The sequence below is a fragment of the Ooceraea biroi genome, chromosome 9 (genome assembly GCF_003672135.1).
Source record: "Ooceraea biroi isolate clonal line C1 chromosome 9, Obir_v5.4, whole genome shotgun sequence".
Taxonomy (NCBI): Eukaryota; Metazoa; Arthropoda; class Insecta; order Hymenoptera; family Formicidae; genus Ooceraea; species Ooceraea biroi.
In genome coordinates this window covers 6,311,197-6,326,042 of record NC_039514.1, presented here as the reverse complement: position 1 = coordinate 6,326,042, position 14,846 = coordinate 6,311,197, and the positions used below count along the sequence as shown (strand labels likewise).

The 14,846-nt window shown below is 41.5% G+C and overlaps 1 protein-coding gene across 2 annotated transcripts; it reads right to left on the bottom strand.

Moving 5' to 3' along the window:
• Positions 1–10,763: 10,763 nt before the first annotated feature.
• LOC105279599 (trypsin-1) lies at positions 10,764–14,160 on the bottom strand. 2 transcript variants are annotated; one of them, XM_011339473.3, is made up of 8 exons: positions 13,531–14,156; positions 13,277–13,383; positions 13,100–13,194; positions 12,527–12,686; positions 12,269–12,379; positions 12,032–12,181; positions 11,719–11,911; positions 10,764–11,572 (listed from the first exon to the last, which is right to left on the bottom strand). In XM_011339473.3, the coding sequence occupies exons 1-8, from the start codon at positions 13,580–13,582 to the stop codon at positions 11,562–11,564; spliced, it is 879 nt and encodes a 292-aa protein (XP_011337775.1). In that variant the 5' UTR covers positions 13,583–14,156; the 3' UTR covers positions 10,764–11,561. The 2 variants fall into 2 exon arrangements, with proteins under 2 accessions (XP_011337775.1, XP_011337774.1); XM_011339472.2 differs by having other exon boundaries at positions 10,764–11,911; positions 13,531–14,160.
• Between the last annotated feature and the right edge of the window lie 686 nt (positions 14,161–14,846).

Sequence of the window (14,846 nt, the reverse complement as noted above, 5' to 3'; positions counted from 1 at the left end):
ATTTCAGTATTACAGCTGCAAGGATCAGCGCAAATACAATATTTGCCCCACTTTTGCGCGCGAGTGTGATCCCCGCTGCGTTACGGGGGATAGCTGCCGAATATAATGCCACAATTTATGGGGGATGACCGGTGCCGGTCAGATGAAAGGGTGAGGCGTACGTCACGGGATCAAAAGATCCGAACTAAGAGAGCGCCAAGGACACGTTTCTAGTGGAGGCAAAAAAGAGGGATAAAGAAACGACGCGCTTTCAGGCGGAGTCGTTACCGTATACGCTACAACCCCTCGCCAGTTAGCGGAGTGGAATTTTTTGCTGCATTCTCCGACAGCGTGTGTGTGCGCTTGAATGCACGCGCGAACCGCTTATTAACGCTATCATCAGGAAAAACAATTTTCGCGACGCGATGATTTACTCTCGCAAATCGCTCGTTAAACGAATAGCCGGTTTAAGCGACGTGCAATGCGCCGTCCCGTGTCAGAGTCACGCTCGTAAATTCTATCGCTATGTTGAGCTCGTTAATGTGCAATTTATCTCACACGCTTTATTCAGCAGAGTAATTTTTATCCTCTGTCAGGTCGTTAACTAATCCGGGTCGCGTCTAGATGGCGATATAAAAATGGTAGCAACGTTCTCTCTGGAGAATATTTTTCGTTTTTTAAAGATTGCCTATCCAGCTGTAAAATTAATCTACTACAAGGCTTGTAGTACAAGCTATGTTGTGCTGTCATAAGTATTTAGTTTGATTCATTACTATCTAGACGCGACTCGGATTACTTACAATTAGTTAATGATCTAATATTATTTATTAATTTACGCGATATTTTGAGAACTTTGGAGATCGAAATCGAACTATTTCGGTCGTCTGAATTAAATACAAAGAGAAAATAAGAAATAGACGCAAGATAGCTACAAATGTGCGAAAAGATCGCGCCGAGTGGATAATGAGACTGAAGCGATAGATTCGTGGAGGCGCCTCAGCGCAAAATACGCGTAATCAGGTGCGAGCTACCCGATAGAGGAGAGAGGCGCACTTTGAAAATTGTCAAAGTTAATTATGCAGGCCGCTTTGTAAACTTTCGTCGCGGTAACAAACGCGGCACGACGTCCCTGCACCTGGCTCAGGGAAGGGCAGGCGTTGTTATCGGGACAATAATCGATTTATCTACCCGCCGAACGCGCACGGAGGCTTCCCGTCTGGTACGAAGAGAGCGCGTCTGTGAACGGGGTTGTTTTCGCACTAATTGCTTTCATTTCCAAATTGCGTTATGCGCCGGGGAGAGAGCCTAAAAGCGGGCAGTGCGGCGGACGGTGACGTTGAGAGTGCGACGGCGTCTAGGCACATTGTCGGCGCAAACTTCGTCAATATCACTATCAGCGTAATGAATCGGAAATCGCGGAAATTACCGACGTTGTTCACGGTAACGTTTCCGGCAAAATAACGTAGTATAAAGCACGTATAAACATCAGCGTTGGTGTTCAAAGTTCAAAGATTTGAAATTCATTCCGTACGATTTAATATTATAGTATTTTATATTATATATCATATAGTAATATTATATTTAGCATTATAATAGCGGTTTATTATACAAAGCGAAAGGGATTTCGTTGCGTCCATTTTTGGTCAAAGCGCTTTCGAAATTGTATGGTAATTATGTAATTAAAATATTCATTATTTTAATAGAAATAGAATTTTATTTAGAATTTAAATTATAATGAAATTTTGTAGACAATATAGGATAGAATAATATTTAAATAAAATTTAAAATAGTATAGAATATATATAATATGAAAATTAATATAAAATATTAAAATAATATTCTTTTACAGCTTCATGACTTGGTAAAGTAAAACTGATTTCCACGTTATCATCGTCGGGACGATGTCATTACGATCGATATTTTCTTTGCTTTTCTACAGCATACGTCGCCTCGAGAACGCTGCCTCTCCAGCACGCATTCCGGGGGCGACAAATTTCGCCCCGGTGCGAGAGAGCGTGCCGAGCGCAAGGGGCTCCCCCGGTTCCAATTTTGGAATGGACACGACATTCCCCGCGGCGTCTTTTATTTATTTCTCGGCCTGCCGGCTAAAAGCGCACGCGCTCGCTTCTCGCAGCATCTCGCGTTCTCCTCTCGCGGACAAAGAATCGTATTTTTAACCACTTCTCGTTACTGTACCTCGAAGCACTAGGGCGGTGTATTCTCCCTCTCCTTCTCTCTTTCTCTTTTTCTCTGTCTCTCGTCGAAATTTCCTCGTTACCCGAGCTTTATGTCGCGGACGTTAAAGAGAAATATGAACGGCTTAAGAGCCCCCGTTAGGTACACGCCCGAAGGAAAATGAGCGGAGGGCGTACAATATGGTGCACGCGATCCTGCAACAATGAGCTTCCGTCCCATAATTCGGCTGATACCGGTGCAGCCTTCGCGTTCGACACGCGCGGAAAGTGTCCCGCCTGCAATTCTCATCGAGCTTTACTGTGTCATTACGAAAGCGCTGAGAGGGACGTTTCGCGCCCGCCTATTTGCCATCGCGACAGATTACGGGTCACGATTGCGCAATCATTGTTCAATCATCATTTCCGCACTGTCCATGTGCGGAATGATACGATACTCTTCTAAGAAAAGATAATAAACTGTAACATAATATGATTTAAATTAAATTATTTAATTATAATTAAAGAATATTAAAAAATAATTTAAATGGTTTGCGCGGTTCATCATAAGATATTTTTGAAGAAAAAATGAGAATATAATTCATTATAATCTCACAATTTTTTTTAACATTAATAATGTAAGGAGGAAATTTAATTTAGAGGAGTGCGATTTCACACGGTGTCAAGTTCACGTTCAGAATTCGGGAGATTAATTATCAGGACGCTGTCAAGGATAATTTCATAGCTTTGATGTTCCAGGCGAAGCAGACGCTTGGAATATTACTCGCTACCGCTTCAAGTCCCGAGCTTACATCAAAACTACAATATTAATAGCTGGGTGCCCGACAGCGTGCCGAAACGCGATATAGTGCATGACCCGCCTAAAAGCGAATGTAATCGCGTTACAACAATAATGGCGTCACCCGTAGCTACAAGTGGACGGGAAAGGATAACAAACGATTCGATTAAATATTGTGCGCCGGGAGTATAGAAAATTGATTTCGATGTGCGCGCATGTCATTTTGTGCAGCGCGTATCACAAACATTTTTCCGTTCCCCGAAGCTGAAAATTTAAAGGTTCGACCGCGACGGTAATTGTCATGCTCAATGACCTGCGATGGTGGCAATTGCAGATAATGGATTTTCATGATCATGCCAGCACAGAGCACGGCGGCGTGGAGTTTTCCCGTACGTTTTCCTGTTTGAACAGTAATTTGTTTCCGTCGATTATTCCGTTTCGCGCTAACGTTATTCCAGAACTGACGCATTTGCGACGCATTGTCTGCGATATTTTTCGCGGCAGCTTGAAATCCGTGATATTTTCGAAAAAGGTTTTGAACGCCCGCGTCATTAGACGCGCAGATAAAATCACGTGCTCGCGGAAATGATATCTGCACTCCCGTACAGTAGGATTCAAAGATTAATGTAATTTATTATACATCAAAATACATAATAAGGTAACAAAATATTGAAGCGATAGCGGAGCTTGATGTAACGCGATATTTTAATATTCATTTCGGCTAACACGCGCGAAACGAGTATAGTCGTGTTTTTCATCCGCCCGATTAGAGTACTCAATATAAGAGATAAAGTATCGTTATAAAATAATCATTTTACGTTTTACTTGTTCTGATAAAATGTTTGATTTCCGCGTTCGATGATTCCACTCATTGCGAATCTCGGATCGTTGAATACAATCGACACTTCCTAGTCATTTTCGGAATTTCGGGATTCGCAGTCGGCGTCCTGTGATGTGGAACAAGTGGACAACGGAAACCGACCCCTAGAGAAGAGAAACGCGACACAATGGAACGAACGTATGGAAAACGGAGAGCGAATCGAAAGAGTCTGCTCGTGCTTCGTCACGACATCCGTGAGACGTGCCGGCGCCGCAGCACACACGGACGACACGTAACGACCGCACTCGTGCACCACTGACACGGAGTTATATATTTGCGCTCGCTCACCCCGTGTCGCGGGGTAAACTTTGAAAAATAGCCTTCTTTGTGCGAATACACCCGCCGCGCGACTTCGCAGACAGCGCGAATCTTCGCAGACGAACATTCAAAACTTCTCTCTGATTTTTCTTCTTTTTCAGTCTCTTCCTCTCTGTCTCGTTTTGTTTCTGTTTTTCTCTTTTCTTCTGTTTTTCTAATAGTTAATTTAGTTTTCAAACAGTCGATCATATATATTTTAATACAATTGAGTAGCGATTGATGATTATGATATGTGTATACACCTTTAAGAATTCCCCTTTCCGTCCAAGATAAGCTAACTTGCTTTCCTCTCTCCTGAGCAATCGTCGCAGATCAATGAAACCTGCCCTTCTCTTGGCACAAGACCCTCACAATCGTGACAAAATGCAGATTCGTGAACACGATTCTTTTACATGTCTGACTAGCTCGAAGAGCAAAGGGTACTCGTCCCTCCCAGCTCGTTTGTCGTTGTATGTGGAAGCTGAAGAGGGTATCTATTCCGCAGTAAAATCACGTTGCCGAAACTTTTGTTTCTTATTCACGCGGCGGAAGAACTGCAGAAAATCGCCGTTACGATGGAATTTCTTGGGAATGACAGGTTTCAGAGAGAAGCGAGAGACGAATCCTCGTGATTTTCACCATCTCGTTTCTAAAAATATAAAAATAACTAGATAAATAATAAAGTAAAATCAAACAGAAAACATGTTTCAAAGAACAAGTTATATAAAATAAGAAATACGATATTATATAAGAAATTATATAATTAAGTATCCAATTTTATAATTATATAATTATTTTATTTTTATATCATATTTATTTCCGTTTTATATAATTACAATAATTAACAAAACAGTCTCATCAATCATACGAAAAATGAAAAGCATATATTAAAGAATAAGCTAGAATTCTCTTTAAGAAATATTAATCAAAGCAATTAAAACAGAGAATCGTCACATCACAAACTGTACTAATCAATCATTTTTCACAATAAAAGAAAAAAATCACTTCACTCCTTTCGTGAGTTTCGCAAAACTTGCGACACAAAGAGAGAAGAAAGAGAAGCACGCTTCCGTTGGGGGCCGCTTGATCTCGTTTTGTTTTCCGAGATGCAGAGAGGCGGAAAGGTACGTCCAGTAGCCAAGGGCGAGCTGACAAATGGCAAAGATTTAAGCGGCGCAACCGCCGGCGTGCGCGCATTTTTCATCGGCGAGAAAAGGGCGGCGCATTACGTTAAGTAATTGCATCCCGACGTCCGCCGAAGGCGAAAGACATGGTGGGCGGATCGGGGGGGGGGGGGGGGTGAAATGAGACGGAGCATGAAACTTGGGAAATCCAGTTGGTATCGCGAGCTGCCTCTTATCAGGTTTCACAGCGGAAATATCGAGAAAGTCGCAACACGATTCTAAAGAAACTACTTCTGCGGTGCACTCGGCCTCCATTTAACGGTACGAAAAGGAAATCAACAAATGTAACAAATAGATCGCGTAATCTCGTTTCTCAACGAAATCATGAGATGTCGATTGATCTCGGAACAACTCCCTCTTGAGAGTTTTCCATCAGACAAATCTCTTTCAAGGAACCGCTCATCTCGCGACTCCGACAGCTGTCGTTCATTTTGCAAAGAAATTTGACAGAGTGCACGCGAACGACCGTTGAATAATTCTCGAGTAAAACCGCCTGACTGCGCGGAGAAGCAAGGGTTGGTAATTTGTTGAGCGCATTTGCGCTGAGCGCGATCGCTCGTGTTCGCTCGCACTCGTCGTCGCAATCAAGCAGAAAGCAGCGAGACGAGATTGTCTTACGAGATTTTGCCTTAGGGTTGTGCCGCTCATCGCGAGCCTCATCCCTCGCGAGGCACAAAACAGAGGAAGAGGTGGAAAATGAAATGATAACCCGATCTCGCTCATTTTCTGTAGTTTCGCGGCGTCGAGCGCGAAAGTTCTTAACGAGTCGCGCGCGAGAAGGAGACTATGCGAGCGGAAGAGAGCGAGGAAATAGAGAAAGCAGGCTTAGACCGCGATACGGTAATACGAATTTCGGCAAGAAGCCATTAACTTCCGCAATAAACGCCGCCGCGAAACGAACGGCAAAGTGCGAGGAACTTGCCGCAGCGTGGAACCATTATATTAAACTACGGCCGGGGTATCCGCGCCACTTGGACGACGATCACGATCTCTTGCGGGACGAGGTACGATCGTATAATCCCTTTATTAAAACGCGGATTACCGTTCGGCCCGCCCGAAATGGCGTTTCATTATTCCTCGCGCCGGAACCGGCAGCATCCGGCGCGGCGATTAAGTACACGGTGTCCGCGACGTTGAGATGTGGAGATGCCAGATACTTTTCCGAAAAGCAGATAACGCGTGATAAATGAATAATAATATTCTTATAATTATATAAGTTATATTTACCATTTCATAACTCTCTGCGTATGTTAAATTAATATTATGAGACGAAGCAGAGTAATACGTTCTCAAAGAGACATTCTGAGCTAACAAAATTAAGTAAATCACATAATCATTAAACATGCTCGCATGAAGCCGCGCATAGCGCGTTAGTCGTTAGTCGGCTTCTCGTTAGTCAGCCCGATGACATCGTGAGCTTCCGCACCACAGCTAATTAAATTGAATTCTTAATGCAAGCCGAAAGCAGAGTTCATAAGAGTCTGCTAATTGGAGCGACGACAGCAAATTGCCTTTGAATGATGCCGTTTGTCGCGAGATAGACGAAGAGTTTCCTCGCGTTTAGCGCGAAGTGGCGACGTACATCAGCCAATTAGTCGTCTGCATTTGCGTCGAAGGAGACGCAACCCTTAGGTAAACGCGAATAAGTGACTCGGGAATTTCCGAAGCCCGAGACGGCCGGGCTTTTGCGTACAATAAGCGCAAAAATGCTGGAAAAGCAAGGAGACCGAAGATGAGTAAAGCGCGACGGAACACCGGAGACGAGAGGGAGAGAACGTCAGAGACATCGTTTTGCGGTGGTTGCGAGGGAGGGAGAGTGGGAAAGCTTCGCCGTCGCGTTTACATTTAATTAATTAGTCGGTCAACGTTGGCATCCACTGGAGACGTGGAAAAACGAGCGGGAACTGCTATGAGAGACGCCTTTAGACGCGTTTCCTTCGCAAAGCTGACCGTTAGCGCGTATCAGTCGCGCGACATTGCCGTGAGCGAAAATTTATCCCGTCTGAACATGAAAGGCAGGTAGAAAATACAAATTCGATCGCGCAAAGATAGCTAACTGACGGAAATAATTAGAAACTTTATCAACGTGGCAGTCGTGTGAGATTAAATGTTCTCATTATACTTCATTCACTGCATCTTATTTAAGAGAATGTTATAATAAACACTTTTTTAATACTTTTTCCACTAAATTATTATAGTATGGACTTGTTAATGCGATTTACAAACGTCTGCAATATACTCGTGCATTCAAGTCAAGTAAAACGTGAGTCATCCAACGAGTCGAGATCAATCTTGTCAGGGACCCGCAAGAGGATGACATTAGAGTGGAGGACGAGCAGCGCGCAACGTCCTCGCTTGAACGGACCACTGCCATCGCACTCTCGACGAAAGTGCCCACGCATGGTTCAATGGAGCGCGGACGCGCAATTAGCATAATGAGCCCGCCCACAGGATACTTGTAAATTTCCCGAACATATCATTAATAAACGCCCTCGTCGTGGAAGCCTCCGCGCCTTCATTCTCTGATTTAATCCTCCTTGCCAAGGCATGGCTTCGACGGCGATGAACGCTTGAGCACGCTTCTTTCCTCGCCGATTTCCAGCAAAGAGCAAAGCATAGGAAACGAAGGAGTCTTCCGTATTCCTTTCGTCTTCTTTACCTTCGATCACTACGAATAATTAGAGGGAACTTGAATGTCGTGTTCCTCATCCTCTTCCTCATCCCCCTGGACCCACCTATCGAATTTAGCTCACTTAGTCGTGTTTGGGCGTGCGGCGAAACTTGCCATCCCTCTCTTCCTTTCTTCTCCTCCCGTAGAAAACGCAAACTTTTAATTTATTTAAAACTCTCGTGTAGATAGAAAGACGGAGAGGGTAGCGAAGGAAGAGAGAAAGAGCTGAAAAGGCTCTCCCCCTACGTAGCAGGGCGCGACTTTGGGCCCTGTATATCCTCTAATGAATTCTTATTCGATCCCGGAATTAAAGAGCTCGCGAAGGGACCCGATGCGCAACATTCCCTCTTCCCGTCTCCGCTCCTTCACGCTCCTTGCTCCGCATCGAGGGAACGTACACCGGGGTTGAAAGCCGCAGGGGTATATCGGAGTGGTCGTGAAAAACGTTCCCTCCCCCGAGTTTAAAAAAAGCAAAGCCGTAGGGGCGCGCGTATCAGAAGTTACGTTTATCAGGTGAAATTCTGACACGCGCGCGCATGCGGCAGTTTTCACCCGCAGCTCCCCCATGTCCACCCTTCCTCCACCGAACACCCTCTTCCTCGTTCTACCGTCTTCTCTGCTTCCGCGACTCGTTCGTCTTCTGATTTTGCACTAGGCCTTCCTCTCCTCGTATCTTCTCGCCCATCTCTCATCTTCCCCCTTTCCTCCCTCTTTCTTTTTTACACGATCGACCCCATGGACATCAATCGTGTACACGACCCTGAAATCCCACCGCGAGGAGCTTCTCAGGTTTCCGCGCGGATTAACTTTCGAAAGCGGAAGCCTGCTCCAGAAAATTACTTCGTCACGCGAGCCGGAAGAACTTGTATATTTCCGACGTACACGTGCATGCTGTTCTTGTCGATTAAAATTAAGATTAAAATATTATATACAGAGTGAGGCACCTAAAACAGGCCACCTGAATATCTCGGCTGTTATTGGTGATAGAAAAAAATGTGTCAGACCAAACTTGCATGGTTTCGAGGGACACATAATTTGTTCTAAATAATTTTTTATTAGGTGGACGCGTAGAGGTCATATGGAGGTCAACTTCGTTTTTTTAAATGGTATGATATGTTCTTTTACGTACCATCTAGTAGAGCGTTTGAAGATGCGCACATTGATCTACGGGTCAAAATCATTCAAGGTCACCGAAGGCTAAAATTTCTAAGTGCTAGAACTTTTTCATTTCTGAGTTTACGGTATTTTCAATAGCAGAGAACTCTAGGCAATATAAAAAATAATGATATCATCAACTCAGAACTTCTCGGAAAAGAAAAAATTTCTAACGGCTAGAACTTTTTCATTTCTGAATTTACGGTATTTTTAATAGCAGAGAACTCTAGGCAATATAAAGTAAATTATTTTTCCTTGCAGTTGGCTTTCAGTGACCTTGAATGCTTTTGACCCGTAGATCAATGTGCGCATCTTCAAACGCTCTACTAGATGGTACATACGTAAAAAAACATATCATACCATTTTAAAAAACGAAGTTGACCTTCATATGACCTCTACGCGTCCACCTAATAAAAAGCTATTTAGAACAAATTATGTGTCCCTCGAAACCATGCCAGTTTGGTCTGACACATTTTTTTCTATCACCAATAACAGCCGAGATATTCAGGTGGCCTGTTTTAGGTGCCTCACCCTGTATAATCGAGATTGTGTCGCTGTATAATATCTTATTGGCAGTCTCAGATTCGAGTGTCGCAGTGTCAAGAATTTCATCGCGAGAGCTTCGGCGCTCTCTAAAAATAAATAATAAGTTTCAACGTAATTCGCAATAAACTATAGATAGAACAAAGAATAAAGCAAAGTGTAGATAGAAAAATTGGAAGCCTCGATGCTTACGCTCTTGGAGGGCTTGCATAATCGCCTGAATAATTCCTCCTTTTAGATACACAAGGATCGAAATATTATATTAACTTGCGAAATTTCTATCAAATTTCAAAGAGATGCACAGTCATTTCTTTTGAAGACTGAGAACGCGGAATTGAATACCGGTACAACGTAATCGGCAGGCACGCAGCAAAGGAGCCACCGCAGACGTTTCCTCATCTTGGCAACGAGCAATCCGCTAATATGTTTCTCGAGGTATCATACGTCACGTACTAAGTGGGTATGAGCTTCTTACGCGTCTGCCGCTTTCCGTTTGAGATCAAAGTGAATACGTCATGCACCGGTCCGTCGACTCTCTCACTCTTGTTCGTGCTCGAGCGTAAAATAACGATGAAAAAATCGCTCTTTGAAAATGAAAGATATGAATGCTCTCATAGATCATCGTTGACGGTGAATCATCAATTACATTAGCGGATCCGAAAACATTTCTTTGTGGCAAACTGGTACATGGTATTACTCTCTAATATTTTTGAATCGTTTTACTTGAAACATTTTTCTCATATCATATCTTTCTTTCTCTCTTGCGATATTTACTTAAAAAACGTTAAAAATTTAAAACTTTTCAGTTATTAAGGGATAGAGTATTCTCGAAACAAATATTAAATATACAAAATCTTATAGAAATTTTAAAATTTTTATTTCGATTTTAATAAACCATGTAACAGAATAATAATTTAGCATCGTCTGGTATTGAGAATAATATTAATCTATTACTGTGGCAGCACGATCAAATTAAAATTTGTTATCCGTTTCTTATAGGTAACAATCGTCTACAGTAAAATGCTTAACTTGACGTTTTTTAATCTTCTCCTGATAAGATAAAGTAAGAATACATTGTGCAAGATAGATTGTATTGTGGTATTTTATTTATTTTATTATCATTGTACATTTCTATGTAGTTCTATTGTGTTCAATAAGATAAAAATCAATAACAGAAATATCTTTTTATGTATCGATGATCATAATGGTTAACTAATCCTGACGAAATTTCCTGCCAAAACTTACGTCATCCATGCACTCGGACGATCGATGACGACTAATAATATTAACAGATTCGGAAAATTATCTTACGACACTCAGATATATGATCTAACATATGTCTACTACATGATGTTTGCGATTTTGCTTTGTCTTTCGAACGTTCTGAGGTTTCCTCATTCGCCATTTTGCTACTCCACTCGTAGAAGTAGAAATATGATAGAATGTCAGGAAGCGAAAGATAAAATAGAATGAACAGGCAAGATTAGATAGATCTTAACAGTAACGTAACAGTAAAAATAACCAATATTTCCAGAACACAATATCATAACAGTAACTTTTATAACAAGTATATTTGATTAGAACTAAACTAGTCGTATAGAAATACCGTCACCATACGATTCCCATGGGTATGTGTCACCAATAAAAATACAGATCTTCAATATTTCACGGAATAAATAGCGAAACGTATTTCATATTTGCTAATAGGAACAATCATGCAAGATACACTTTAGCGAAAATCAGAGTACCTGGAAACTTAAAATACACCATGGAATCGTATTGTAATCTTCACTCTAATCTTAAAACTTTAATATCTTGCAAGACATTCGTCATTTATGACCATTATGCAGTGTGCTACAAGTGAACCAACAAGTTCCGTGATTCAGGCGTTATCTGCAATAATTGCTCGCTTTTAGTTTATCAATATCGTCGCACATGTCGATGTGCTAACAATGGATTTTAGCCTCAAGGTCGAGATGTGATCGATAGCAGCGCGAGGAAAAAAGCAACCGCTACGACCGACGCCTTTTGGTGCTCACCGTTGTTTCTTCTAGTGGAGTTGCCACGAGAAAAGTTGCCGCTTATCACGATCGCTTCGTTGTTGGTTATCCAATTTAGATAGTAATAAACGTCTGCATATACACCAGGAAACAGTGGACGTGCGCAGCCCTCGCCACCGGACACGACACCGGTCAGAATACCGTTGCACACCATACCGCCTCCGGAATCACCCTATATAATAGTAAACACAATTATAATTAAATAATGATAAATAAATTTTATATGCAAATATTATAAATAATGATAAATATTTTATATATAATTAAGTATATATGAATAAAATTTGCTTACCTGGCAAGCGTCTTTTCCACCATCCAAGTAGCCGGCGCAGAACATACCGTCTGGCAGATTTGTTATATTTTTCAGTAATTTGCGACATTCGTCTACAGATCGTATTGGTAGATCCACATACATCAGATCAAGAGACACTATCGGGATATTCTGAAATGCGTTTCAGACGCGTCACCGCAATCCTAATCGAGACCAAATTCTTTCTGCGCAATTATAAGATTTCACTTGTGCACTTACGTCTGCGGGATAGCCCCATCCGGCCACTTGACAAATAGTGCCGGGTACAATGGGATTTCCTGCCAAGGGAGCGTTGTGGAGTTCCGGAGTAAATTTAAAGCTAACAGATAGCTAAAAGGAGTAGATATAGCTAGAGCTAGTGAATTGAACGTGGATACATGCGCTTCAAGAAAAGAACGTTAACGTTGACGATAACTCGTAGGCGACTCGTAAAATGAAATGCGCGTGAAAGCCATTTATAATATATTTAGAACATACCTGCAAAACAGCAACGTCATTGTGCAAAGTTGAAATATCAAACATCGGATGAATGCTGATCTTTTCCACACCCCTCTCCTGCCTCGTAGGAGTCATGTCGGTGAGCTTCACAATTCCTCCAACCACGACAATTGACCATGGCTGAATTACTTCGCCATTCCTGTGTAATTAATTATTCGCCGTCATTGCGATAATTTAATTTAATACTAAATATCTTTTCAAGCACCTTCGTCCACGCAGAAATGTAAGAAAAATTGCACTAATTGATCGATTTTCCAGATAAAGTAATGCACTAAGTTAATAAGTTTTCAGCTTTCAAGAAATAGTAAAGGATGACAGATTTAATCAGTGCATGACATCATACATCATGATTAAAATATATCAGAAATAACAGTCGACAGAAATGCAGCCATCAGTCAGGCAGCTTATTCTCCGCGACGAACTTTCTAAGATAATAATCCCAAGCGAGCAGTGATTTCAAAATAACACAGCAGTGACCTCAAAATTCCGTCAGCGTTCAAGGTGATTAGATAAAATCACCTGAATAAAATTAGATAAAATATTGACGCTTACAAGTACATGCAGTGCGCCGCAGTGAGGACTAGTTTTGAGCTGATGATACTGCCACCGCAGAAATGGCTGAGCGACCAGCTGCGACTCAGGGAAACCTGAGAAAAGCGCGGCCCAGGCACGCGTTAAATTATTAATCGCGAAATGGACGTCATGATGCATTATATAAACGAACGTTACCTGGTGCGGAAACTGTCTCAAAGCCGCTTTGGTCCCATTCACGATGCGACCGTTCAGCCCAAGGGGCATCAGCATCGCCTTGTCACCGGGAAATCCCACTTCCGCGCCTGGCAAACACGGAGAGTCACAAATTATTGTTAATATCATTACTGTTAATCGCGAGACTGAAAATCTGCGTCGCGCGCGATCATGGAATTTATATAATAATATAATATAATAATATGCTTAATATAATAATTCTTTTTCGTGCTTACCATGGCTGAGGCAGAGCAACGCTAGTAATGTGAGCGCCGTATGAATCTGCATTATTTTTTCTTAGGATGATACTCCGAGGTGTGGCGAGGTGACAATGGCAAACACCCACGGACAACTAACGTGACAATGTGGTCGCCGTGGCACGGACGTTATCTTTACCGATATATTATCTCGATGTTCGCTGATTGAAGGTGATTAATCCATGAGTGGTAATTCCGTTATTAAATTCTCAACCGAAATTTCGGTGAGCAGTGCTCTATTTGTACGAACACCTTAGATTTTCTCATTACTATTATATTATTATACGTACTTGCACACACGCAACGTTCTATGTACTTGTTCAATTATAAAAATCAGTAACTGAAATATTATATATTTTTGTGAGAGATGTTTGCAAATCATGATGGCCGACTAATTATGGTGGGATTTCCCACCAAGGCTTACGTCATCCATGCAATCGGACGATCGATGGCGACCAATAATATTAGCGGATTTGGAAAATTATATGACAATCAGATGTCTACCGTTTGCGAATCAATTTTGCTTTGTCATTCGAACGTGAGATTTCTAAGATTTTTTTGGCAGTCCACTTGTAGAATAATAAATGTAATACAATGTCAGAAAGTCAAAACTAAAATACAATTAAAGCATGGTCTTGATATGATAAAATAAAATAAGAAAGTAAATATCTTCACAGAACACAGTAGCGTAACAGTGACGTTAACAAGTGTTTGATTAGATATCAAATAATTTCAAAGAAATACCATTCGATTTCCATGGGTAAATATCATCAATAAAGTGAGAGCTATATAAAATACATATCTTCGATATCGCTCTTCTTCGATTTTATAATATTTGTGATTTATTGTAAAATCTTATAAACGATTTCGTATCGCGCATTATACATTGCGTGCATTCTTTCGCACTCAATCGCGGCTTTTTTATCAAATAAACATGTTGATAAAGTTTGCTATCAAAATCTTGAAAGCGTAATATTATTATGTAATTATTGTTTAACATGTTACGACATTATTCTGATATTATTCTGATATGTCGAATTTTTCCACATTATTCCCGTGACAAATTTATTAAATTTATTAAAAAGAATTCTTTCCACCGTCGTTTTCTCGTAATAATTTTAATGATTCACTCGCCAATATCTCTCCTTCCCGAATCGTTCACGAGATATAATAGATCAAATTGCTCCTTTCACTATAATGCACCGCATAAATCGCGGGGATAGTGTCGGGCTCTCGGAAGACTACGGCGATATGCGCAAAATTGCGGGCGTTATCGATAGCGATCCCAGCGATCC

Bases quoted from the DNA above. Each gene is read 5' to 3' on its own strand.
- LOC105279599 (XM_011339472.2), bottom strand. From the start codon at position 13,582: ATGCAGATTCATACGGCGCTCACATTACTAGCGTTGCTCTGCCTCAGC. The intron at 13,195-13,276 runs GTAACGTTCGTT...CGCTTTTCTCAG, and splicing joins TGAGACAGTTTCCGCACCAG to GTTTCCCTGAGTCGCAGCTG. The intron at 12,380-12,526 runs GTATGTTCTAAA...TACTCCTTTTAG, and splicing joins ATGACGTTGCTGTTTTGCAG to CTATCTGTTAGCTTTAAATT.